We start from the raw sequence: 23,389 nt of genomic DNA, 5'->3' as shown, positions 1-23,389 counted from the left end.
AATGTTGGAGCTTGCAAGCCTCTAGCAAGGCCAGAAAAAACGGAAAGAAACGTTTTTCGTTGATTAGGATGAGGGTAGCTAATAAAATGTACAGTGTGGAGGACTACGACGGCATATTGAGAATAATATAAAATATCAGAATTTGTAAAAACTACTCAAAATTAAACATAACTTGCTTCATCATAATAAAATTTCCTTCAAATTACCATTTCACTATGTTTCGTTGCAAAAAAAAACTTATCGTTTTCGTACGACAGCAGAAACGATAAGTTCGATTCAACGGCTTGTTTTGACAAGCCGTTTTCTTTTGTGCGGAAGCAAGCCATCATCGACCGTTGCAATTTTTCAAACCTCAACAGCCACCCAACGAAGACGCTTCCACGGAACAAAGCGAAACCATCGCCCCCGAGTGTTCCTCAGAAAGTAGTGCAAACAGTCAGAGTTGCGAGTGAAATTCTGTGAAATATCAACGGAAAAGCGTGCAAAACTAGTTGAAATCATATTTTTGGTGCATATTTTATGTGGGAAATGCAATAATGGATCCTTTCACACAGGTAAGCATCGGTGGCGTCCTAGTGAGCATTATTTCGTGCTAATGGAAACTGTGCTGTGTTACCGTCCTCCTGCTTTCAGAACATACTCGAACGCGCTGAAAAACGTGCGGCCGCCCTTGGTATTACAAACACCTCCAAGTTTCCCCTGTCGGAATATAACTACGAAGCAGACAAGCAAGCCACGGGAGCAGCTTCACCGAAGAAAAAGTCGGCCGCGAGAAAGCACTCAGCACCGAAACCACCATCGACAACGAGTGTATCGACGCGCACGGCAACGGATGGTGAGCGTACCACCACGGTGGACATTGGCGGACAGGACAATTGTGATGTGGCGCTGGAAATAAACATCACCACCAGCGCCAATCTGCAGGTTGATTTGGGCGTGAAGGAGCTGGAAAACGATGGCACCGTTAAAAAGCAATGGGAGCATAACATTGTGCGTGCGCTGGAGGGTGAGAAGGAGAACAGTGCCGAGGCGAAAAGTCTCATCCGAGACCAGAGCCGGAATCAACTGCAGCGGCTCGGAACGCTCTACTCCGAAACGCAGGACCTTTCGTCGCCGGTGCACCGTACCGAGGGTCGGTTTCACGAGGATATGAAGCAGAGCAGCAAACCGAAGCCGAAGCTGGCGAAGCTGGCCATGTTGGCAGATTCGATCAACAACTGGGAGGACGACACTTCGCACCCGGACATCACGCATCATCGTGAAACGATTGTTCCGGGTAAGGAGCAAAAATCGCCCACCGCCCGTCGACCAAGTCCGAAGCGTGCCGGGGGTACTGTTGCATCCTCTGCGACCGTTACGGGTGCAACGCCCAAAAAGTACCCCGCGCCTAATCCACCGAAATCGATCCTCAGTCCCCAGAAGGCGGGTAGCAACGGAGGCGAGTCGTCTGGGGCGGCAGGTAAACCGGGGCAAACGAAATCCCTGAAATGGGATCAGAAAGTAATGGACACGCTCGAATCGCAAGGATTCCAAAGGCGCGAGTCCACCACCTCGAAGCTGGTGTACGATTACCAGGAAGGTAAGAATGGCAAAAAACCGGACAACTATCGGGCACCGGCGTCAGCGTCAGCTGCAACTACGACATCTCGCGAGCGGAACACGACTCAGGTGGACCAAGCGGAGGAAGCCAAAAAATCTGCGGCCACTACTACGCAGCACAAGAAACCGAATGGGGGGACGGGTGCGCCAAAGCCTGCCGCCGGTGGGCTAGTATCGGGACGGGCTGCAATGTTCGAAAAATCGTCCGGCCGTCGGCAATCTATCCTGAAACCGGGCCAAAAAGATCCGGCCGAAATGTCGCTCAAGGAGCGTATGGCAATCTTCGAGAAGAACAAGGGCGCTGCCCTCGTACCGAAGGCGGCCTTCGGTATCAGCCCCTCGATTCGACAGATCACCGGACAGAAGGAGGGTGGAAAGGGTTCATCGTCCGGCTCGGGACCGATGTCCTGTGCAGCCATCCAGGGGTCCGGTTTTGGGAGCATCACGCAACAAGCCCGCACGGCCGTTGCTCCGGCATCTCCACAAAGCAAACCGAAAGTCGATCACGGTAAACCCGCGCCGAAAGTCGAAACGAAAGCCACTGGTTCCGCGATCCGTAACACGGTAGAAGCATTGATGTCGGACACGAGCACAATTTCGCAGTCGGAAATATCGGAAGAAATCCGTCGTATGCGTCAGCAGGAGATGGACATGCTGCTGAACCGGTTCACCAAACCGGCCGACATGTCGTCCGATACGATTTCTTACGATTCGCAGCCTATCCCATCGGCACCGCCGATGCCACCGGACGGCTATCTGACGGCCAGTGGCAAGAAGAAGAGCAAGCATTCTTTGGACGGGGGGAATGGTGGACACAAGCGGCGCAGTGGTATGTTCATGTTTCGGGGACGGGGGTGGTCACAATAACGTGGTTGTTTTAATTTAAATTGGTTTTCTTCTGTCCCTTCGGCAGACGGTTCTAACGATAGTCCGGGTGTGATTGCCACCTTGGACGAGGTGAAACGCATCCGCGTAGCGTCGACAGTGAAGGATGGACGCATGTATCCGGCACTGAGCGATATCGAAACGACAGCCACCGAATCCGGTGATGAAGGTGCGGTCGGTGATGATTATACCACCGCGACCGTGTCCGGTTCGGAAGGATCCGAGCGTGCCTACCGCACCTGCTACGGGGATGTCGGTGACGACGATGACCATGTCGTGGAGGAGGAGGAGGACGAGTACGATGAAGAGGAGGACGGTCATGAACGGCAGCGGTACGAGGTGGATGAGGATGACGACAGGTGGGAACTCATTGTTGATATTTTGCAGTGCTTTTGTTGCGCTAACATTTAACACTCGCTCCATACGCTTTTCATATCATTTCATCATCGCATTTAAAGCATTTGTCTTTAAATTCCTTTTTTTGTAAATTAATTTCTCTCATTTTTATCGCCCTTCTTTTCCTCATTTTTTCATTGCAAATAACAAAAAAACACTCATTTCTTGTTTGGCTATTCATTGGATGAATGTCAGCTCCATGTTATCTCATTTTAATACAAAAAAAGTAGCTAGACCCATTAAGCTACTAGTAGGAATGCGGGCTATTCACCTCTACCTGGAATGAAAGTAAAGTCATTCTATTGTAGGCGATTATTACAATAGCGATTACATTTTAATAAGCTAATAAACTAAGTCATCTCTTACATTAGCTCACATACACTTTATCATCATTTTTCATTTATCATCTGCTGCACCACACGGTTTGAGAAAAGTGTCGTCTATCCTACTGCCAGTAGAGCTTATCATTAAACCATTGTTTCGCTTTGCATTTTCCCCCCCCTTTTTCCACAGCTTCATGTATTCCGACGACGATGAAGAGGCCAACATTGCAAACGTAAGCCTGGGGCGCGAAATTCTGCAGGCCGTCAAGCTTAACGATCGTCGCACTAGCAACCGTGGTCGACGTCAGAGCCAGAACTGGAACGTAAGTTAGCCCCAACGGTCCCAACCCCTTCTCCGTATCCTTAGAGTACTGACTCGTGATTTGCACACTTAGTTTTGATTATGTTTGGTTGTTTAAATTTTGCATATTTCAAATTGGTTGTCGAACGGATGGTTTGTTTGTTTGTTTGACCCCCCTACGTTTTATGCTGTATTTTTGGTCGGATTTGTAGCAAGCGCACGAAGAGGTTGCCCAGACGCAGGCCACGAAAGGTGTGACTTTCAGTCTAGAACGTTCCGATGCCAGCGATGGTTCGGATCAGCTCGAGGACAGCGATCTGCTCGATGCCTGCCTCGAGGAAGCGTTTGTTGACGAGGGCGACGAGGACAGTGATACACCCGTAAGAAACTAAAAAGTTAGAATTGTCGGGCGTGGTGGGATGTCAACTAACACACTAATAGAACTGTTTTGGGCTGGCATGTGTTTAACGAACCGTACTGTATTTTTGTTTTGTTATAACTGAAAATTAAATAGAACGAGGTGTTAACAGTTGTAAGTGTTGTGCATGATTTTTTTTAGCTCGCACATAACACCTGTCTTGGCTGCGTTAAATTTATGTTCATCATTTCAACGAAAAGTTCAATTTATAATGGCTTTCCAACCATCGCGTCCCTTCTTTGTAGCGAAAATCATCAGTATCGTCCAACAGTTTCTCCTACCAGAAGCACTCGGGGCGCGATCGTTGCAAAACAATCAACGAAGAAGACTCCGAAAAGGTGACCAGCAGCAGTGGAGCCGGCAAGCGCAAGTCTGGTACACCGCGCAAGAGCCACGGCGGTCAACCGCAGGTCGATTATAGCAGCCCGGTTCGTTCCGAGCTACAGGTGAAGCCGGCGAAGGACGACGACGATATGGTCACGCTGGTTCACACCGTAAGCTTCTATCGGCGTCAGCAGCAACAGCAGCAACACACTGCGATCACACCACGAAAAGTCCCACGTGCGCCGGTAACCAGTTCCAAGACCACCAGCTCGCCACCCGGCAATAGAGCCGGCACGGTTGATTCTACCGCAACGTTCGATTCGGACGGGGAGGATGTGTCCAGCACGGCGGAATCTACCTCCACCACCGGCGGTACGGAGGAGGGTGAATTTTTGGTCCAGGAAAAGGTGAAAAAACTGCTGGACGAGGTTTGCAAGCAGCAGACGATCATCGCCCAAGCCAGCCAGGCGCTGAACCTGTGCGCTGCCACAATCGAATTTTCCGGCTCATCGGAATCGGTCGAAGGCGAACGACATTTGCTCGTTGCGAGTAAGTGGTTTTTGTTTGTGGGTCTGTACCATCGAACGGTGAATCATTTTCCTGCCATCTGGTCCGTTTCAGCGCACCGTCGCCAAGCGATCTTGGACGAGGTGCAACGTCTTCGTGTTGAAGGGTGTCTACGGCCACCGGGTGCACCCACGGAAAAGGGTCGTCTGACGGTGCGAGACATCACGCTGCCCCTCAAGCAGGAGTACATGCGCAAGCTGGCGGCGGATCAAATCAGTGGCCACAATTTGGTGTGCTTGCTGAAGTACAATGAGACGGTGTTGGCCACCCAGACGGCACCAACACTGCCCGGGCTGCTATCCGTACGGTTTCCGGATGTGCTACAGCTGAGCAACGTGTTTGCCGATTTTAAGGTAAGTGGAGAGATCGCCATTCGTTTGCAAAATAGGTACCTCTGTACCGTAAAATCTGTACTTATAACAATTGTCCCGTCATTTTATCTATCCTTCTTTAGATAACGATGGAAATTTACGGAATGCCGGCCAGTCGCGAGGTCCTGCCGCACGAGATCAAGTACCACATTGCGCTGGGCGGCAAAAAGAAAGGTGGTGGCGGATCGAACAAGCTGCTCCATACACCGAAAGCGTTGAAAAGCAACTCGCGGCTCATCATGCCCCCGGTACAGTCACCAGCCGGACCGCAAGCCGTCCGCTCACCGTCGCTTGCACTGTACGGGTTTATCATTTTCTCGCTGAAAGAGATCCAGCGTACGGGCTGGACGCTTAACCCAATCTCGGGCTGCGCCAGCCCGCTGGACGGTACCGTCAATATGCGCGTCAACTGTGAGCTGGCGGTGACGGTGGACTATCATGGATTTCTCACGATGTACGAGGATGTGTCGGGGTTGGGCGCTTGGCACCGGCGCTGGTGTCGATTGCAACGGCACGTCATCAACTACTGGCGGTATCCGGACGATGAGAAGCGGAAGGCACCGATCGGCAGTATCGATCTGCAGGGCTGCATCACGCAGCGCGTCGGTGTGGCACCGCGCGATATCTGCTCCCGGCTGAACACGCTGATGCTGGAGTTTGCCCGGCCCGCGCGCGACGATGACGTTGAATCGCTGAAAGTCGTTCGTCAAGGGAAAACCACGATCGAAAGGTAGGTGTGCTTCTGCTATGCTGCCTGAATGCACTGTAATAACGCATTTATTCCTCCACCTAATCTACACAGGTATCTGCTTTCGGCCGACTCGAAAGAGGAACGTGACGAATGGTGTGCCCATCTGAACAAAACGTTGGCACTGTTAAAAGCATGGGGCTCGAGTAATGTCACCAGCAGCTAATCATTTCCCCGAGAGAATCGCTGCGGTGTTCTTCTTTTCTTAATTAATGGAGACGATTGATAGTTTTTCGTTTTACGAAACGATTATTACGCATTAGAGTTTGAATTCTTATGCCATCGAATATGCAAAACAGCCAGCGAAACAGAGGCGGAGAGTACCGCACACGTATGAAACATCGTATGTAAATTATAAAGTATTACTTTCATGCGTGCGGGCCTGATTTTATTGCTTATTGGATTGATAATGTATTTCTTTTTTTGCTAACTACTTAGCTCTGTTGCTTTTATTCCGATATAACCGCTTACTAGTGAAATATGAAGGCGCCAGAATCGTTTAGTGTAACATCATCTAATCACAGTGCTAGATGTGCAGAACCAAGTGCATATTAGGGTGCGGCTTGGTACCGAGACGATTATTAAGCTAAACTAACTATTTTAAAGTGTAAGCGAAAGTATTTGCGTTGTTGATTAGGGAAGCAAAAGGATCCAGTAATGGATAGGTATGACTTTTGAGTGAAGTTTTGATTGATTATTAAATGGATGTATACTAATATAATTACTGAAACGTATAAAAAAGTTGTTCTTTTACTTTGACGGTTGATTATGGTGGATGCGGTTGGGTTGTGTCTTTGGAAGATGTTTAGACTCGTCAGATTATCCGTCTTATTGGGGTGCTGTGGCGGATCAACCAAGGAGGGGAAGGAGAGTTACTCACAAACGAGTCACAATTAGAGGGGCCTCAACAGCCATTCCGCTTGGGGCCTTCGAAGAGCTTGATCCACCACTGTTGGGGTAACAACTGGTAGCTTCAAAAAGTTAGTCTCTTTGCGATAAAAACCTCGTCAGAAAGTCGCTATTGGTCGGGTTGTTTGGAGGATTGGAGAGACTCCGTCACAGATCTCTTTTTAAATGTCATCGTTTTAGTTGTTTGTGGCCAACGTATGTATGAGGAGAAAGCCACTGATGTGACTACTAGTCATACAACTCTTGTCACGGATCGACCGGGAGTAGAGTTCGTTCCTAGTAGGAATCGAGTTCGACCCGTGGGTGCATCATTCCGTTTCGATTCGACACGTAGGAATAGCAAAACGTACGCAAGTTAAATCCGTGTGTGCAACGGGCCCCGGGTCGACCCGACCTTGTTGCACCCACAGGTCGACCTAGACCTACGGGTCGATCTCGCGTATGCCTTGCTGCACTTACGGGCCGACCCAGACTCATTGGAACTACGAATAGAAACAGAACGCTTCCGAGTCGCTTACGGATGGCTCCGATACGGTAGGTTCGGGTTAACCCGCCCATCACTAGTAACTACCTTAATGCGTTGTAGCAACTGGCGTAGTTCTGCAAACACGATTAAACTGTGAAGTTGTGAAGCTTTTACTCTTCCGAAGCAACAAGTATTTTCTCTAAGCAGTACGTCACCAACTTGGCTACGGCAAACATCCTAACCAGACCATCTACCATCACTCGAAAGACGGTGCCTTGGTTGATGATGTTAGCGTAGTGATGAACCGTGAATGCTTCCTGATGAAAACTTTCTGTAATACGCCGACGATGGACACATTTTACGGGTAATTCGTACACCAGAGAACCATCCACTTCTGCAAGCCTCACTGCGTGAGTTCGACTCCTGGTGCAAGCGAAACGCCCTGAGTCTTACTTACTTATCAGGCGCTACTACAACCGCTTTGCGGTCTTGGCCTGCTGCAACAATCTTCGATATCGCTCACAGTTTAGCGCCGTCGTCTTCCAATCCGTTATCCCGGCCGTTCTGGCGGACGCATCAATGCCATCACTCCATCTCGGTTTGGGCCTACAACGCCTCCTCTGTCCGTGTGGACGGCCTAAAAGGACTTTACGGGCTGGGTCGTCCGGTGTCATTCTCATGACGTGACCAGCCCACCGGAGCCTGGCGAGTCTAATTCGCAGCACGATGATGAGCTCGTCATTGTAGCGGCTGCTCCATTGTCCTTCCACACATACGGGGCCAAAAATCCTTCTGAGCATCTTCCTCTCGAACGCGACTAAGAGGGCTTCGTCAGTATTGGACAAAGTTCATGTCTCAGAGGCGTATGTGAGTACTGGGACTATAAATGTACTGTACAGTCCCAGCTCCGTCCACCGCTACAGGTATTTAGAGAGGAGAAATTTCCTCAGGCTGTAGTATGACCGGTTGGCAGCCAGCACCCTTGCGCGTAACTCAACATCAATGTTTTTGTCGGTGCTGACTTTTGACCCCAGATAAGCGATGTTTTGGACGACTTCGAAGGTGCGGTCACCTATCTGTACATCACCCCTGCGTAAATCAGTGTTTGTTAGCAGGGCCGCTGGTGGTGCCACCATCATTTAGGTTTTCACCTCGTTCCTATCCTCTGGTAATAGGAGAGCCTCAAACCAATAATGTCTATGTCATCAGCGTATGCCCGGATCTGGATTGACTTACAGAAGATGGTCCCCGAAGTTTCTACCTCCAAGTCACGGATGGCTCTCTCTAGCGCCAGATTGAAAAGGAGACAGGCAAGCTCATCTGCCATGCGCAAGCCCTTGGTGGTAGCAAATCAAGAATCCACCTTCACCTGGCATGTGATGTTGGCCATTGTCATTCGTACAAGCCTGGTAAGCTTGGCCGGGATTCCAAAAGAGCTCATTGCGTCGTACAGTTTTACTCTGGCTATGCTGTCATATGCGGCTTTAAAATCAATGAAGAGATGGTAGGAGTGGAGCTGCTGCTCCACCATCTTCTCCAAGATTTGCCGCATCATGAAGATCTGGTCAGTGGTTGATTTTCCGTTTCGGAATCCTCTCTGATAGTTTCCGACTATCAACACCTTAATACACCTTTAATACCCCTGTAATTGCTGCACTCTAGCCTATCTCCCTTCTTGTATATGGGATATACACGCCCTGAGTCTATGCTACGACAAATGCGTTGCCATCACGTTTAGCCGATCACGAGCCTCTACACTCCTCAGTTACGAATAAAACGGACAAATCCTCGCGAGAAAGGCGTGTTCATCGAAACGAGGCTGTCTTTCGAGGAGCCGCCGGATCATATCGTGGCAAGGTTGATAGGATTGGTTACAGACATGACGCGGGAGCTCCGTGACCTCCTCTGTTACAAGTCTTTATACTGCTCCATAGGGCAGGGTGGTGTGAAAGATTGTGAATCACTGGTTTGGTTTGTGACGTTCCGGCATATAAGGAGGGATGATCGGAAAGTGGAAATGGATGAGCTGTTGTCGAAGAGATCGGAGACACTATTAAAACTGCGCAGACACACAAGGAAGGGGACATTATGGCCGAAGCACGTACGCCGGGACACGGTAGCTAGCGGAGTACGGGGACGAATAGGCCTATTCGGTTCAGGAAATCAGGATAAAGGAACGTCGATAAAGTGGAGGAGCAAGTCAGACACTACCCACTGATCGCCGCTTCTCTGAAGACGCTAACCCTCTGGCAGTGGCGGATCAGGGTATTTGAAGGCCCCGAGTGGAATGGCTCTAATTGTGACTCGTAACTTGTGATGAGGTCCCGCTAACCAGCGAGGCCGCTCCCTCCGCTCCTAGGTTGATCCGCCACTGACCCCAGGAGTTGACATTAGTAGGAAGGGACTGATTGTAGGAGCCGAGGAACCTACGGGTAGCTAGTCTGGGGTAGCAGTCAAGCGACATCAGACCTAAGGGGTCAGCGATATCGAGTCCATTCAACGTAGAGCTACGCGCTTCGCCCTACGCTGCTGAGATCGCAGTCGGGACAATAGGACCAGGTGTCTGCTGCTCGGGTTGCCACAGCTCGACGAACGCATTCCACGTGCCAGACTTGCCTTCATTGTTGGAATACTCAATGGTATCATGGACTGCTCAGCGCTCCTCACGTCGATGAGTCTATACGTGCCAATCAGGTCGCTCAGATCTGATGTTATCCACCGCGAAGCTCCGGACCTCGTTTGGTTAGCGTGACCCATTCGTCTCGATGTGTTGTCTACTCAACTCGGTCGGTGAGGCGTTTGAATCGGGACTGTCTGCAGCAGAGACGCTTATAGAAGGTGCGATCCGGTGGCCGAGGCAACCGGATCAAATGGTTCTTGGACTACTTTGCTACGAGTTAAATCAAGTGCCAGAAAGCCAGAAGTAACAGGCCGAAACCTTTAGAGCTGGGTGCCGGGATTTTGCTGCTTCGGTTAATAGCCGAAGTAACCAGAGCTCCTCTACCAACATGAGTATGTATCGCGTGTAAAACTCGCATGTCGTGAAAGAAAACTTAAATATGAAAAGAAAACTTCCCGCGTGATATTAGAAGCCTACGTGATTTCATTGCGCGAGTCTCTTACGAACAAGATATTCCATATTTCTCAAATGCTTCTCACACACTAATGGCGATTGTCTCCTGGTTTGTTGTATTTATTTTGTTCGTTCCTTTGAATTCCCTCAGCTGCACTTACTAACTAGTTTCATTACTTAAGTGTTGCAATTGTCGCATTTTGTTCGGGTTGAAAACTACTCCATCTCATGCTTGCTCTCGAATGTATGGTTGAAGTATAATTGCAGATGCGTCACTAGGGAATGCTGCTGTAGCTCAAACACAGTATGGTTCTGTGCGCCACTTAATAAATAAATGCTGAGCTCGAATGAAATCCTCATAAGCGCTTGTTGCAACACGAGCGTAGCTTTGGAAAAAAGGTAATGTCTTTTAATTCTCCGACCACATATTCCACTGCAACAGGGAAATATAACCTCAACCATCGTAAGAGAAACAACATCAAAAAAAAATCTTAGCTAGAAGAAAACGGCAAACTTAAGTGCTTTTAATAGTAATAGCTCAAAACGCATCCCACAATCCCTTGTTAAACGTAAAAAAAAACACACACAAAAATACCAAAACGTAATCTCTTACCTTCGAAACGTTACACGTCCATGCTAAGTCTACGTCCGCTTTACAGCACAAACGGAAGGATAGCTTTGCGATTTTTCGGATAGTCTTTGAACTCCTTCTTGTAGTTGCGGTGTTTGCCGAGAGCCCACACGGTCATCTGGTACATGCCGGCGGCAGCGAACAGACCGGCCGGAATACAGGACGTCATCAGGGTGTAGCCGACCCAAGAGAAGAACTCGTACGTGTAGTTCGGGCAGGAGACAAAGCTAAAAACGAGGCATGGAATAAATGAGCGAGGTGATTTAGCATTTAACATGCGTCGAACGCTCCGGCAGCATTTCTATCCGACTTACTTGAACAGCTGCGTAAGCGGGTTTGCATCCGGTACGGGGATTTTTCTCACGTTCGAACCAGCCGGTCGCAGGTTGCGCAGCAAAATGTGAATAGAGAAATTGCCCAATTCACTGACCTGTGGTGTGGTGTGGTGGATATGGCAGCATAATATTAATTGCATGTTAAACACGAATGATCAGACGGCAATGGACCGTTTACTCACCACAAATGTAGCCAACCCGGCGTATACCAGTGCTGGTGAGGGTTCCGTGAAGAGTGGATGGTTCACGTGATATGCCACGTAACCGGCGAACGCCCAATAGTAGGAGCAGTTTTTGAACAGATTCCGTAGCGGCATGGTCGCATGAGAGAACCTGTGCACGAACAGCGTTTCTAGCAGACGTTTTGCGTAGTGCCCAACCCAGCATGCGGCGGCAATTCTAGTGTGAACAGAATGGAGGTGATAAGATGAAGTTTATATAAAAAATTGGTGTAATAAGAACAAATAATAACATTCATCCATAAGTATCCAGTAACCTAATAATTCATTATTCTTAGTATAACTTTATAAATATAACTTAGTATAAATGGACCAGACAGGACCGCGGGTTCAAATCCCATCCGGACCGTTTCCCCGTAGTGAGGACTGACTATTCAACTGCGTGGTATCATTAAGTCTAGTAAGCTAGGAATGACAGGCATGACCCAAGAGGTCGTTAGGTTATAGAAGAAGAAGAAGAGCACAACTTTCATTCGAAACCCTACCCTATGGAAGAAATATTGGGTTTGTCTTATTGAGTGCAGCTAACTGAATTGTAACCTATGCGTTCAAAAACTTAATTAATTGTCTACTTTAGTGGTAAAACTAGTGCAACTTCAACCCGGGCGGCCATTGTACAATAATTTATTTCAGTCTGTACAGTAAAACGAAGAAAGAAAACCGGAACGGAAAATGACCCGGAGACATAATATTTGGGACATCTCATTGTTCGTTGAAGCAGAGAGTTTTTCAATTTAACTTACATTTCAAGGAATAAGATGCTCTGACCTTATTGAGTAAGCATGCAAGTATGTTATGGATTTGTGAGGGGCGCTCGGAATCGGAATTACCTGGTTCCGATTCCGTTTTCGAAATCGGTTCCAATTCCGAATCCGTGTTCGGAATTGATTCGGAATCCGATTCCGGGTGCAACTCCGGATCCGGTTCTGAATCCGATTTCGGAATCAAGACCGGAACCAAGTCCGGAGCAAAGTTCAGAGCCAAGTTGTGTTTCATGACAACAAATATGCTGCACAAAATGAAAATGGTCAACAACAATCTGAATCCGAAACCGAATCCGATTCTGATTCCGAATCCGACACTAGTGCCGATTCCGGCGTTGGTTCCGGATCCGATTCCAGAATCGGTTCCGCAACATACCGCGGATCTACTCTTCGGAATCGATTCCTGAGCGCTCCGAATTTTGCGGAATCGATTCCGACCAAACTATAATTTTGTCCATAACTAATACGGATGTACAGAGGCGATCAAATAAGCGTCAGCTGACGACAAAGGTTGTAAAAGGAAAGAAGTAGCTTTCCTTAAAGAAAGAAGGAAAGGAAAGAAGTAGCACAAAACCCTAGCGATAAAAAAAATTTGAGGTTTATGGATTTTTTTTAAATAAGTGAAATAATAAATAGTAAATGGTTATATTGGAAGAGAAACATTCCCAGTCTTCAATGGATGTTCAAGCTCAAGAAAACCTATAGAAAAAATTAAATTGGCTATGGCCAGTCGCCACAGAGTATCCAAGAAAGTTATACTTTTTCCCTAGTGCGAACTAGTGATGGGCAAAATGGCGGTTTGGTCGGAATCGATTCCTGAGCGCTCCGAATTTCGGGGAATCGATTCAGACCAAACTATAATGTTGTCCATAACTAATATGGATGTACAGAGGCGATCAAATAAGCGTCAGCTGACGACAAGAATTGTAAAAGGAAAGAAGTAGCTTTCCTTGTGGTAGCGGAAAAAATAATTAATAGAGAGTTACGGACCTACAGCCTAGCACAAAAACCTAGCGATAAAAAAATTTGAGGTCTATGGAATTTAATTGAAACAAGTCCATAGTAAATGGTTATATTGGAAGAGAAACATTCCCAGTCTTCAATGGATGTTTAAGCTTTTCTCCAGCAAAGAAAACCTATAGAAAAAATAAAATTGGCTATGGACAGTCGCCACAGAGTATCCAACCATGTTATACTTTTTTCCTAGTGCGAACTAGTGATGATCAAAATGACGGTTTAGTCGCAATCGATTCCGGTGCGCTGCGATTTTTTTGGAATCGATTCCGACGAGTAGGTCCGGAACATATTTCGGAACCGATTCCGGACCCGATTGAGAGCATCTTGATGGAGACACCGGATCTGTCGCGAACAAGTTGTTTAAGTAAACCCATCAGCTGGTTGCTCTTAATGGCGACGTGTTCTATAGTCATAATTTCAAAAATGCAATAAAATGCTATTATTATATCAATCAAAAATCAGCAGTTTGTATTTTTCTTGCATTTTTTTTAAATAATAATGAATATTAATAAAAAAGTAAATAATAAATAGCGGAATCAGATTCGGAACCGGGTCCGGAATAGTTTCGATTCCGAGGGCCCATCGCTAGTGCGAACAGGACTAACTGCGGAAGCTCGAACAGCTTTAAACTGTTTATGGACTTAAAAGATAAACTCTTGTAATAAATAGTTAGTTAAATATTTAACTAAATACTTAAAACATTCCCTTTTTCACTTTTTACTTCCACTAGCATCTCTTTAAGGCACTTTTCAAGGTATGCGTTCGTGCCGGCAAGCTCGAAGTGGCCTTGAACTTGCCAACGGCAAAAACAAACCGTTGAAGCAACCACGCAACCTCCGCTTGCGTCACTAGCCAGAACCAACGGCAAACATGCATGTATGCTCGCCTGCTAAGATTGGGAAGCTTTTGAATGATTGATAATTTATTTGTTCGTGTTTAGCAGGCATCTTGCGTAAAAAAAAGCAGCTACATGACGCAGCACGACGGAGTACGAATTGTCGCACAGATTTCACTAAAAAAAATCTCTCCATTAAGCACTGGTAAAGTTTTACCGCAAGGGCACTAATCTAGCCGGAGGACGCGCAACGCACAAGTTGCTCTTGAGAGCAAAACTTTCTATTTTTCTTGCTTCATTTTGTTCAACAAGACACAACACATGATTCGAAACGGTTTGCAGCAACCAATTTCGATCGTGGCGTGTGGTTTACGGCACATATCGCGCCACCACCTGGCCCGACGACAGGGCAATGTATGTGCATTCATTAATGATTGCGGGAAGTTTCATTATCGTACAGCGGCGTACCATGTGGACTTCGGACCACTTCTTCTTGTTGCCGATTAAGTAACGACAGTTTTTTTTTGTTCACCATGTGGATTCATAATCCACCCCCCCCCCCCCCCCCTCTCCCTCCCCTTATTTGATACAACACTCTGGGAAGATTGTAGCGAGCCACTTGGAAACAAGGTACGTATCTTCCCGGTGCTTCCCTTTTTTCACCCGTGATCGATACTTACTTGGCGGTAAGGCTCATCGGATTGTCGGCATTGGCGTAGATGAGCGAAGGCCGCTGGTAGAAGATCAGATACACAAATATCGGTCCCGCGTATTCCGCCAGAAACACACCTTTCCAGCTAATTTGTGGACCAAGATCGCGGACGTAGATTTTGGCACCGGACGCGACATTGAGCGTTTTCAGCGTTTCGCTTTCCTTTGGTGCTTTGCCGCGTGCCTCCAGCCGGAGCGACTGGCGGTGCACGGTCAGGGCGGGTTTCAGCTTTTGCACCTCGGTTTTCAGTGCTTGCAGAGTAGTGTCGACGGGTACGCGACACTTTCCGAGCGATTTCGATGATTTGGCATCCACAAATTCGACCTACAAGGGTGGGGAAATTTGGGATTAATTATACAGACAATTTGCCCTGTTTCCTTTACACAGCACAAAATTCCGAGCTTGCTTATGAAGGTAGGCGAAAAGTCCCGGTGCAATGAGACTTGTTTCGGCAGCCCAATACATACCTCCATGTTTGCTGTGTTAATCCGTGGCAACTTCCGTCTAGAGTGAGTCCGTTATCTTGGAGAAAGTGTGGCCGACCTTACGGTGTTTCGACGTTGATTACGATTATTTAACAGCAGCAACGCACCACCACGGCACGAAATCGCGAACAGCGGACAAGCGAAACGAAGATATCCCTTCCCTTCCCTCGCGAGCTTTTCCACACCCTCCCCCTCCCCACCAAGCGAAAGATTGTTGATGACTTTTGCTCGCTGACTTGTCAGGTGTGGTGTGTTTATAGTAGCTAGGTAGAGACTTAAACTAGGATCGGAAACGGTGTACAACCGGAGGGAGAGTTTGACCGCTTGATTTGAGCATAGATTCCGTGGAGGTTCGCTTTCTTTGGGTGGTAATCACTGGAACAGAAACCTATTTTGAGGCCAGAGATAAATATGGTCTCAAAAAATCCATACCTATATATATCCTCTACTGATAAGAAACCGTAGTATCTTCCTGTCGTACGTTAAAGATGGATTGAAGCAGGCGACGGCTTTCAAACTTTAAACTTACATTGCGCACAATTTTCATTCACATAAAAACATTTATTTTCAGAAAAACACGTCCTCCTTCTCACTCCCTACACTACTACCGGCAATAACAGATTTTGGTTTGTGGTCAAGTTCTTCTACGTTCGTACACGCAACGCTGCTGCTTTAAGAAATATCCAGATAGCTCATGCTAAATCCAAGATTCACGCGATAACATTCGGGCACGTAGCTGGAGTTTGCGTCCAGATAGCGTACCGCTGCACTGAACATCGGTTCCGAAAGCTCCAGATTGACAACGTTACTGTCCTCCCGCCAGAAGACGTACAGCGGCTGCTCGTCGTACTTTTCGTACTGATACATCAGCTTCATGGCCCGGTGCCGTTCCAGCTTGATCGTATGCTTTCGGTACGCATTTTCTATAAACACATCATCATCATCGTCATCGTTGCCCTCTTCATCTCCCGCTGTGCCGTCCGCCACACCACCTCTATTAGAGGGGAGGAGTTCTGTTTCCGGATCCACGCTTTTGCCTCGATCATCGTCGACATCATCCGAGCACGATTCGGACGATCCAGATGCGGTACGCTTCTGCTTCGCACGAAACACGCTTAGCTGGCAGTCCATGATTTGCATTAGCAGATAGAAAACGTCTCCCTCCATTCCGGGGCGGCGCAGTTCAAACATTAGCTTTATGGACGGCGGAAGACCGAGATGAGTGACGAAGTTGAACTCGCGCACCGTCTTGCGTACGAGATGGTGAAACAGCTCCAAAGCATCGTCCGCTCGAAACAGTGCCAGCGGTATCGATCGTTCCGGCTGGAAGCGTACGCTTTCGTACCACAGCTTTACCGAAGATCGATTCTTTCGGGTGGTGCCGAGATACTGTAGGCATCGCTTGCAGTACACGAACCGTTCGTTGCGGATATGAACCCGCTGGAGTATGGACCGATGTAGCAGCGCGTAAAAGGTGCCGTAGAAAAGATCGTGCTGCTGTGGTTCAAATTTCGTGCTAAGCTGCGCGGACGATTCACCCTGGCAGCTAGCGTCCTGCTGCGCCCCATCGCTTGGATGATGATCGTGTCGATGGCAGAACCAATCGTCGGTGTCTAGCTGCTCCGAGGGTAGCTCCAGTACGCGGTTGAACGATATTCCCGGCTCGTCTTGGTCGGACGGCTGTTCGACTAGCGGTCCACCGCAGTTGTTGCATAGAACGCGATACTTTTTGCAAGCCTCCACATTACACGCTAATCGGCAGGGCTCTTCATCCTGCATTGCCTGGCCGGTGGATAGCCGCTCGGAACCGAACACACTCTCGTTCGTGTTCACCCGGAAGCAGATGTATCGATTCTTAATGACGAGCGAGCTGAGCGTTTGGGTGTGAAGCTGGAAGTAGTCGCCCGTACGTATTTCGTACCGCTCGCGCTCACCCTTCATAACGATCGTTATCCGATCGGTGGCCAGCTCGATGGTGGTCGATTCGATGTCGGCAAACTTGCGTGGGAACGAGATGAAGAAGTTGGCGCATTGTAACCGTGGCCGTAGCTCGACCAGCAACCGATCAATCTTACCCGTGGACGGGATCATGTTTTTGCTTGTCTGATGGTTGATAACTCTACCAATAAATAGCTGCCAATGCTTGGTACGAAGCTTTTAGCTCGATAGTGAGGATTTGTTGGGGTGGGCGCTTTTTTCCTTCTTTTCTTCTTCTTCTCCAGCTGTCGTGCCTACTGCGACGGGTCAAGATCCGTTTTGACGCGCTTTGCAGCAGGTTCTTCGACCGCTGCAGCGAGAAACTTGGCGTACAGCTTATCAGTTTCCTTTAGCGTGTAGGAAAGTGTCGCCCGCTGGTAGTAATCACCCACCAGCTCAATGTTATTGATCACCGTCGATAAGAGATGCGCCTTCTCACAGCCCGTTCCCGGGGGATCGTACTGCAGATAGGTGAAGTGCATATGCAAGTGGTAGAATGTGGGTTGATAGTGCAAATAGATGCGTAACTGCGATGCTCCGATACCGTAACGTTCCTCGATGGCGGAAGTTCCGCGCGCCTGTACGTTGCGAAGCAGTGGTAGATGGGCCGGAGTAAGATCACGCAGCGAACGAATATCACGTCGGCGGACCAAGCACAGCAGATACAGCTGTTCGACCGTTTTACCGTCCCATTTCAGATCGGGCAGCAGAATGAATCCGTTTTCGTCGCACGGATCTTCGTACAGTATACGTTCCTTCTCTTTGCGGTGTTCCAGTACGTTGTAAAGCCACTGCAAAAATCAAAAGATTGAGATTGTTATACAACAAATGGAAGACCGTGGAAGGCCGTGCATCCGAACCTCCAGACTTAGCTGCTCCTGGTCCAGGTGTGGCAACGTAATGTTCCTGTACCGTTCGGCCGTCTCATCGACCATGTACCGATGCTGTGCAGTATGCTTCACGATATGTTTCTCCGAAGCGGGATAGATGATGGACACCTTCAAACCTTAAAAGGAAGCAATCAGAACAGCAATTACCACGTCGTTGAACATCGGAAGACAGATCGTCGCACACGTACGGTTCAGCTCGGGATCCACCGTGCAAAGGAAGTTCCCGTACACGTCATTAACGAACTCCTTGTGCAAACGGGAAGACGAGGTGAAAAACGTCCGCTCGCTGCCAGCTGGTACCGCTTTCTCGCCCACGTTCGCACGCTCGGGTTCACTTTCACTGTGTGCAATTTTTTCACGCTGCGTTGGCGTGCAAGCTGTCGTAATCTCGGTCTCGGTGAAGGCCCGCTTTTCGAGCACGACGATGGCCTGCTTGTCTGGCGAAAGATTGCCGAAATGCCCCAGCAGGGCGACACACTTGTGCGTACTGTTATTGTTCAGCACGCGCACGGTACGAAACTGGGCCAGATCGTAACATATTTCGTCGGCCGTGCTTTGTTCGGTTGGTGGTACTGGTGCTGGTGGTTGCTGACCTTCGCGTTGACGTTGAGACGGTGATTCATCGACAACATTACATTCGCTGACCTTGTTAGTGCCGTTATCGTTCGTTGCGGTGCTTGTTTTCAGCATGTCAGCGCCTGGCGGAAGCTTTTGGCGTAGTTTTGGGGTCGCTACAGCGTTAACAGATCCTTACTGAAACGGGGAATGTCGGTATCGCGCGAGTGGCTGTATCCTGTACGAGCCGAGCTTATCAGTAACAACAAATTAAGAACGCCAGCCGAAAACCGCGTTTTTTTGACGCCATCGCTAACAATCTGACAGCATGACAGCAGATCTATATTCAACACACAAATGTCATCGTGACAGACGCAGCTGGCCGTTTCATTTCGTTTTCTTTTTTTTCCTAATAAGGCGCTGTACAGACCAAAGGGCACGTGTCGTAATTTGCCAGAAGATTTACTGGAGGCTTCGAAAGTAGAGGAAAGTTTTTAGGAAAAATGAATTTAATCGAAATTGGTCACTCTTTCATGTGCAATTTTGAAGAAATAAACGTGCTTTAGAAAAGGGTTGTTTACTCAAATTTCAAATAGTAACGGAATGCGTGCAAACTGCCAGCCTGTGGTGAGTATGGGAATCGCACGTCAAACTACACCACGCTCGGAATTTGCAAAAAGTAACATAAAAAACATCAAACCGCCGGCCGCCACTGTTTGCCGCTTCTGAATTCACGCGCACCACACGAAAAGTGAAGAAATTGGGTTCGTTCCACGCTCCGGGTGTAGGACGAACGGTCGCACTCAAAAGTTCAATTTAGCAGAGAGGTTGCAACTGTTGAACGTTACGCTGTACATATAACCCGTGCGGGTTGCGATTGTATTGGAGAGCGCGTCATTCAGCGAGGACGATTGTGAAGCGGGATTGTACCGGAGCAGCAGCAACACACAGAGGAAAATGGAGATCAACGAGAACAACTTTGAGCGATTGGGCAACTATCTGCAGCAAACACTGAATCCGGATCCGGAAGTGCGCCGGCCAGGTAGGTGGGAAGGAAGCCTAGGGGGAGGAGTGTCTCCAAAAACGGAACATTTGCCTGTTTCTGTGCTTCCATGTGCCATTTGTTTGTGTAGCATGCAGATTGCGTTACTAACCGCTGCCAATTCTTGATCGTTGCCAACCAGCTGAACGGTTCATCGAGAGCATTGAGGTGAGTCAGAACTATCCGCTGCTATGTCTGCATCTGATCGACCGGCCCCAAGCGGACATGACGATCCGTGTGGCGGCCGCAATCGCCTTCAAGAACTTCGTCAAGCGCAACTGGGGCTTCCATCTGGAGAATGACGGCCCGAACAAGGTGAGCGAGTCGGACCGGAGCGGCATCAAGAGCTTGATCGTACCGATGATGCTGAAGTCGCCGGCCGCGATACAGAAGCAGCTGAGCGATGCGGTCAGCATTATCGGCAAGTACGACTTCCCGACCAAGTGGCCCGAGCTGATGGACGAGATGATTGAAAAGTTTGCCACGGGAGATTTCCACATCATCAACGGCGTGCTGCAGACGGCCCACTCGCTGTTCAAGCGCTACCGGTACGAGTTCAAGTCGCAGGAGCTGTGGGAGGAGATCAAGTACGTGCTGGACAAGATGGCCAAACCGCTCACGGATCTGCTGCAGGCAACGCTCGGCTTGGCGGAGGCACACGCCGGCAACAAGGAAGCGCTGCAGGTCATCTATAACTCGCTGGTGCTCGTGTGCAAGGTGTTCTTTTCGCTCAACTCCCAGGATTTGCCCGAGTTCTTCGAGGACAACATGGAAACGTGGATGAAGGCGTTCCACGGGCTGCTGACGGTGGACGTGCCGTGCCTGAAGACGGACGATGACGAGGATGCGGGCGTCCTCGAGCATCTGCGGTCGCAAATCTGCGAAAATCTGTGCATGTACGCGCTCAAGTACGACGAAGAGTTTGGACCGTACATGCCACAGTTTGTGACCGCCGTCTGGGAGCTGCTGGTGAACACCCGCATCCACACCAAGTACGATTCGCTCGTTTCGAACGCGCTACGGTTTTTGAGCACCGTTGCCGAACGGAGCCACTACCGCCACCTGTTCGAGGATCCGAACGTGCTGGCCAGCATCTGCGAGAAGGTCATCATCCCCAACATGGACTTTCGCGTGTCGGACGAGGAGCTGTTCGAGGACAACCCGGAGGAGTACATCCGGCGGGACATCGAGGGTTCGGATGTGGAGACGCGTCGACGCGCTGCCTGCGATCTGGTGAAATCCCTGCTGCAGAAGTTCGAAGCCAAGATAGTGGAAATCTTTGGCCAATATCTGCAGGTGCTGCTGGCCAAGTATGCCGAAAATCCGACCACCAACTGGAAGGCGAAAGATACGGCCATCTATCTGGTCACGTCGATGGCAGCGAAGGGCCAAACGCAGAAGCTGGGCGTTACGCAAACGTCCGAGCTTGTCCCGCTGCCACAGTTCACGCAGCAGCAAATCATACCCGAGCTGGAGCGGGCCGACGTTAACCAGCTGCCGGTACTGAAAGCGGACGCGCTCAAGTTCATCATGACGTTCCGTACGATTTTGGGACCGCAAATCATTGTCGCGACGATGCCGCTGGTGGCGAAGCATCTGGGCGCGGCCAGCGTGGTGGTGCATACGTACGCCGCCTGCACGATCGACAAAATACTTACGATGCGTGGTCCGGACAAGCAACCGATCGTGACGAAGGAAATTCTGTCGCCGCTCAGTGCGGAACTGATTGCGGGCCTGTTCGCGGCGATCACGGTGCAGGGCTCGAACGAGAACGAGTACATCATGAAGTGCATTATGCGTGTGCTGAACACGCTGCAGGAAGCCTCGCTGCCGTTCATGATCGTGGTACTGCCGCGGCTGACGGACATTCTGTCGACCGTGGCGAAGAACCCATCGAAACCACACTTTAACCACTATCTGTTCGAGACGCTGTCGCTCTCCGTCAAGTGAGTGTTCGTTAACAATTTCCTTCAGAGTGTGCAATCAGCAACGAAAGCCTGGAGGGTTGAAATGACGCTCTTCTCAATGCATGCTTCCTTTCCACAGACTTGTCTGCAAAGCCGACCCGAATGCCGTCAGCTCGTTCGAGGAAGCGCTGTTTCCCGTTTTCCAAGGCATATTGCAGCAGGATGTGCTGGGTAGGCAAATCGGAACCGGAAGAGTTTCCCAACTTTTATGCAATAACCGTGTCCATTTTTCCCTTCGCTGCAGAATTCATGCCGTACGTGTTCCAGATGCTGTCCCTGTTTTTGGAAATCCGCGAAGGCAAAAGCAACATTCCAGAGACGTACCTGGCCCTGTTCCCCTGCCTGCTGACGCCAGCGCTTTGGGAGCGTCCCGGAAACGTGACGCCGCTGATACGGCTGCTGTGTGCGTTTGTGCGGCAAGCTTCCGCCCAGATTTCGGCCGACGACAAGCTGAACGGAGTGCTGGGAGTGTTCCAGAAGATGATTGCCTCGAAGAACAACGATCACGAAGGGTTCTATCTGTTGCAAAACCTGCTCCTTTACTATCCACCGTAAGTTGTGGTCGTTGTTGCTACGAGCCCGCAAAATAAATGAAGGGGTAATGTGTTCGCTTCATAATTTCAGTGAGGAGCTTGGCCGAAGTATGCGTCAAATATTCTCCCTACTCTTCCAACGGCTTAGTTCCTCCAAAACGACCAAGTTTGTGCGCAGCTTTATCGTGTTCCTTTGCCTTTACTCGGCCCGCGTCGGTCCGCAGGCACTGATCCAGATGATCGAAAGCATACAAGCACAGTAAGTGCAGGCGGGTTCGCCGGAATGCGCTGAGAACTACCCTTTCATAACTACCTCTTTTGCTTAATTCAATTGCAGAATGTTTGGCATGGTGCTCGAGCGCGTGTTCATTCCAGACGTGAACAAAGTGTCCGGCGAGCTCGAGCAGAAGATCGTGTCCGTCGGCATTACGAAGCTGCTGTGCGAGTGTCCGGAAATGCTTGCCGAACCGTACGTCATGTACTGGCCGAAGCTGCTGCAGACGGTGGTGCAGATCTTCGAGCTGCCGCCGGACGAGTCAGCCATCGACGGTGATAACTTTATCGAGATCGAAGACGTGCCCGGCTATCAGGCCGCCTACTCGCAGCTAAACTTTGCCCAATCGAAACCGGTCGATCCGCTGCAGGACGTGGCCAACGTGCGCCAGTATCTCGTGCAGAACATTGGCAATCTGGCGCAGTCGAACGCGGGGAAGGTGGGTACGCTGATCGCTGCACTGCCGGCGGACCACCAGGAAGCGCTGCAAAAGTACTGTGCGCAGAGCGGTGTCCAGATCGCTTAGAGGGAGAGAGAGAGAGAGAGCGAGTGGTCGTGGCATTTATTTATGATGAGTTCAACTATACCCTTTTTACAAGCAAACCGTTCGCGCGATCGGCATTTTTAATTGTTTAGCGGCTTAGTTCTTTCATACGTGATCCATGCTGTAGGTGTTGTTTTGTGTCCGGCATAAAGTTGAAGTACAGTGTAATAAAGTGTAAGTGTAAGTCGCTGTTGTCTTGTAGCCGAGAG

The 23,389-nt window shown here is 49.3% G+C and overlaps 4 protein-coding genes across 6 annotated transcripts; 2 read left to right on the top strand and 2 right to left on the bottom strand.

Moving 5' to 3' along the window:
- Positions 1 to 323: 323 nt before the first annotated feature.
- Positions 324 to 6,673, top strand: LOC118507966 (anillin). 2 transcript variants are annotated; one of them, XM_036047295.1, is made up of 9 exons: positions 324 to 554; positions 634 to 2,428; positions 2,513 to 2,843; positions 3,394 to 3,526; positions 3,717 to 3,884; positions 4,168 to 4,795; positions 4,868 to 5,166; positions 5,268 to 5,914; positions 5,987 to 6,673. In XM_036047295.1, exons 1-9 carry the CDS (start codon positions 537 to 539, stop codon positions 6,096 to 6,098), a joined length of 4,131 nt encoding a protein of 1,376 aa, XP_035903188.1. In that variant the 5' UTR covers positions 324 to 536; the 3' UTR covers positions 6,099 to 6,673. The 2 variants fall into 2 exon arrangements, with proteins under 2 accessions (XP_035903188.1, XP_035903189.1); XM_036047296.1 differs by lacking the exon at positions 3,717 to 3,884 and having other exon boundaries at positions 325 to 554.
- A 3,809-nt stretch (positions 6,674 to 10,482) lies between these two features.
- LOC118505333 (probable very-long-chain enoyl-CoA reductase art-1) lies at positions 10,483 to 15,609 on the bottom strand. Its single transcript, XM_036040982.1, has 5 exons — positions 15,381 to 15,609; positions 14,882 to 15,237; positions 11,529 to 11,745; positions 11,326 to 11,441; positions 10,483 to 11,238 (listed from the first exon to the last, which is right to left on the bottom strand). Exons 1-5 carry the CDS (start codon positions 15,384 to 15,386, stop codon positions 11,034 to 11,036), a joined length of 900 nt encoding a protein of 299 aa, XP_035896875.1. The 5' UTR covers positions 15,387 to 15,609; the 3' UTR covers positions 10,483 to 11,033.
- Positions 15,610 to 15,938: 329 nt separating this feature from the next.
- LOC118505332 (m7GpppX diphosphatase-like) lies at positions 15,939 to 19,166 on the bottom strand. 2 transcript variants are annotated; one of them, XM_036040981.1, is made up of 3 exons: positions 18,454 to 19,166; positions 18,236 to 18,381; positions 15,939 to 18,166 (listed from the first exon to the last, which is right to left on the bottom strand). In XM_036040981.1, exons 1-3 carry the CDS (start codon positions 18,953 to 18,955, stop codon positions 17,630 to 17,632), a joined length of 1,185 nt encoding a protein of 394 aa, XP_035896874.1. In that variant the 5' UTR covers positions 18,956 to 19,166; the 3' UTR covers positions 15,939 to 17,629. The 2 variants fall into 2 exon arrangements, with proteins under 2 accessions (XP_035896874.1, XP_035896873.1); XM_036040980.1 differs by having other exon boundaries at positions 18,454 to 18,659.
- A 289-nt stretch (positions 19,167 to 19,455) lies between these two features.
- On the top strand, positions 19,456 to 23,381 carry LOC118505331 (exportin-2). The gene is made up of 6 exons (XM_036040979.1): positions 19,456 to 19,862; positions 20,005 to 21,808; positions 21,909 to 22,000; positions 22,074 to 22,380; positions 22,454 to 22,621; positions 22,700 to 23,381. The coding sequence occupies exons 1-6, from the start codon at positions 19,778 to 19,780 to the stop codon at positions 23,160 to 23,162; spliced, it is 2,919 nt and encodes a 972-aa protein (XP_035896872.1). The 5' UTR covers positions 19,456 to 19,777; the 3' UTR covers positions 23,163 to 23,381.
- Positions 23,382 to 23,389: the final 8 nt, after the last annotated feature.

This window comes from Anopheles stephensi, chromosome 2 (assembly GCF_013141755.1).
Source record: "Anopheles stephensi strain Indian chromosome 2, UCI_ANSTEP_V1.0, whole genome shotgun sequence".
NCBI classification, from domain to species: domain Eukaryota; kingdom Metazoa; phylum Arthropoda; class Insecta; order Diptera; family Culicidae; genus Anopheles; species Anopheles stephensi.
Note: the sequence above shows the minus strand (reverse complement) of the source record. Positions and strands in the feature narration are given on the sequence as shown.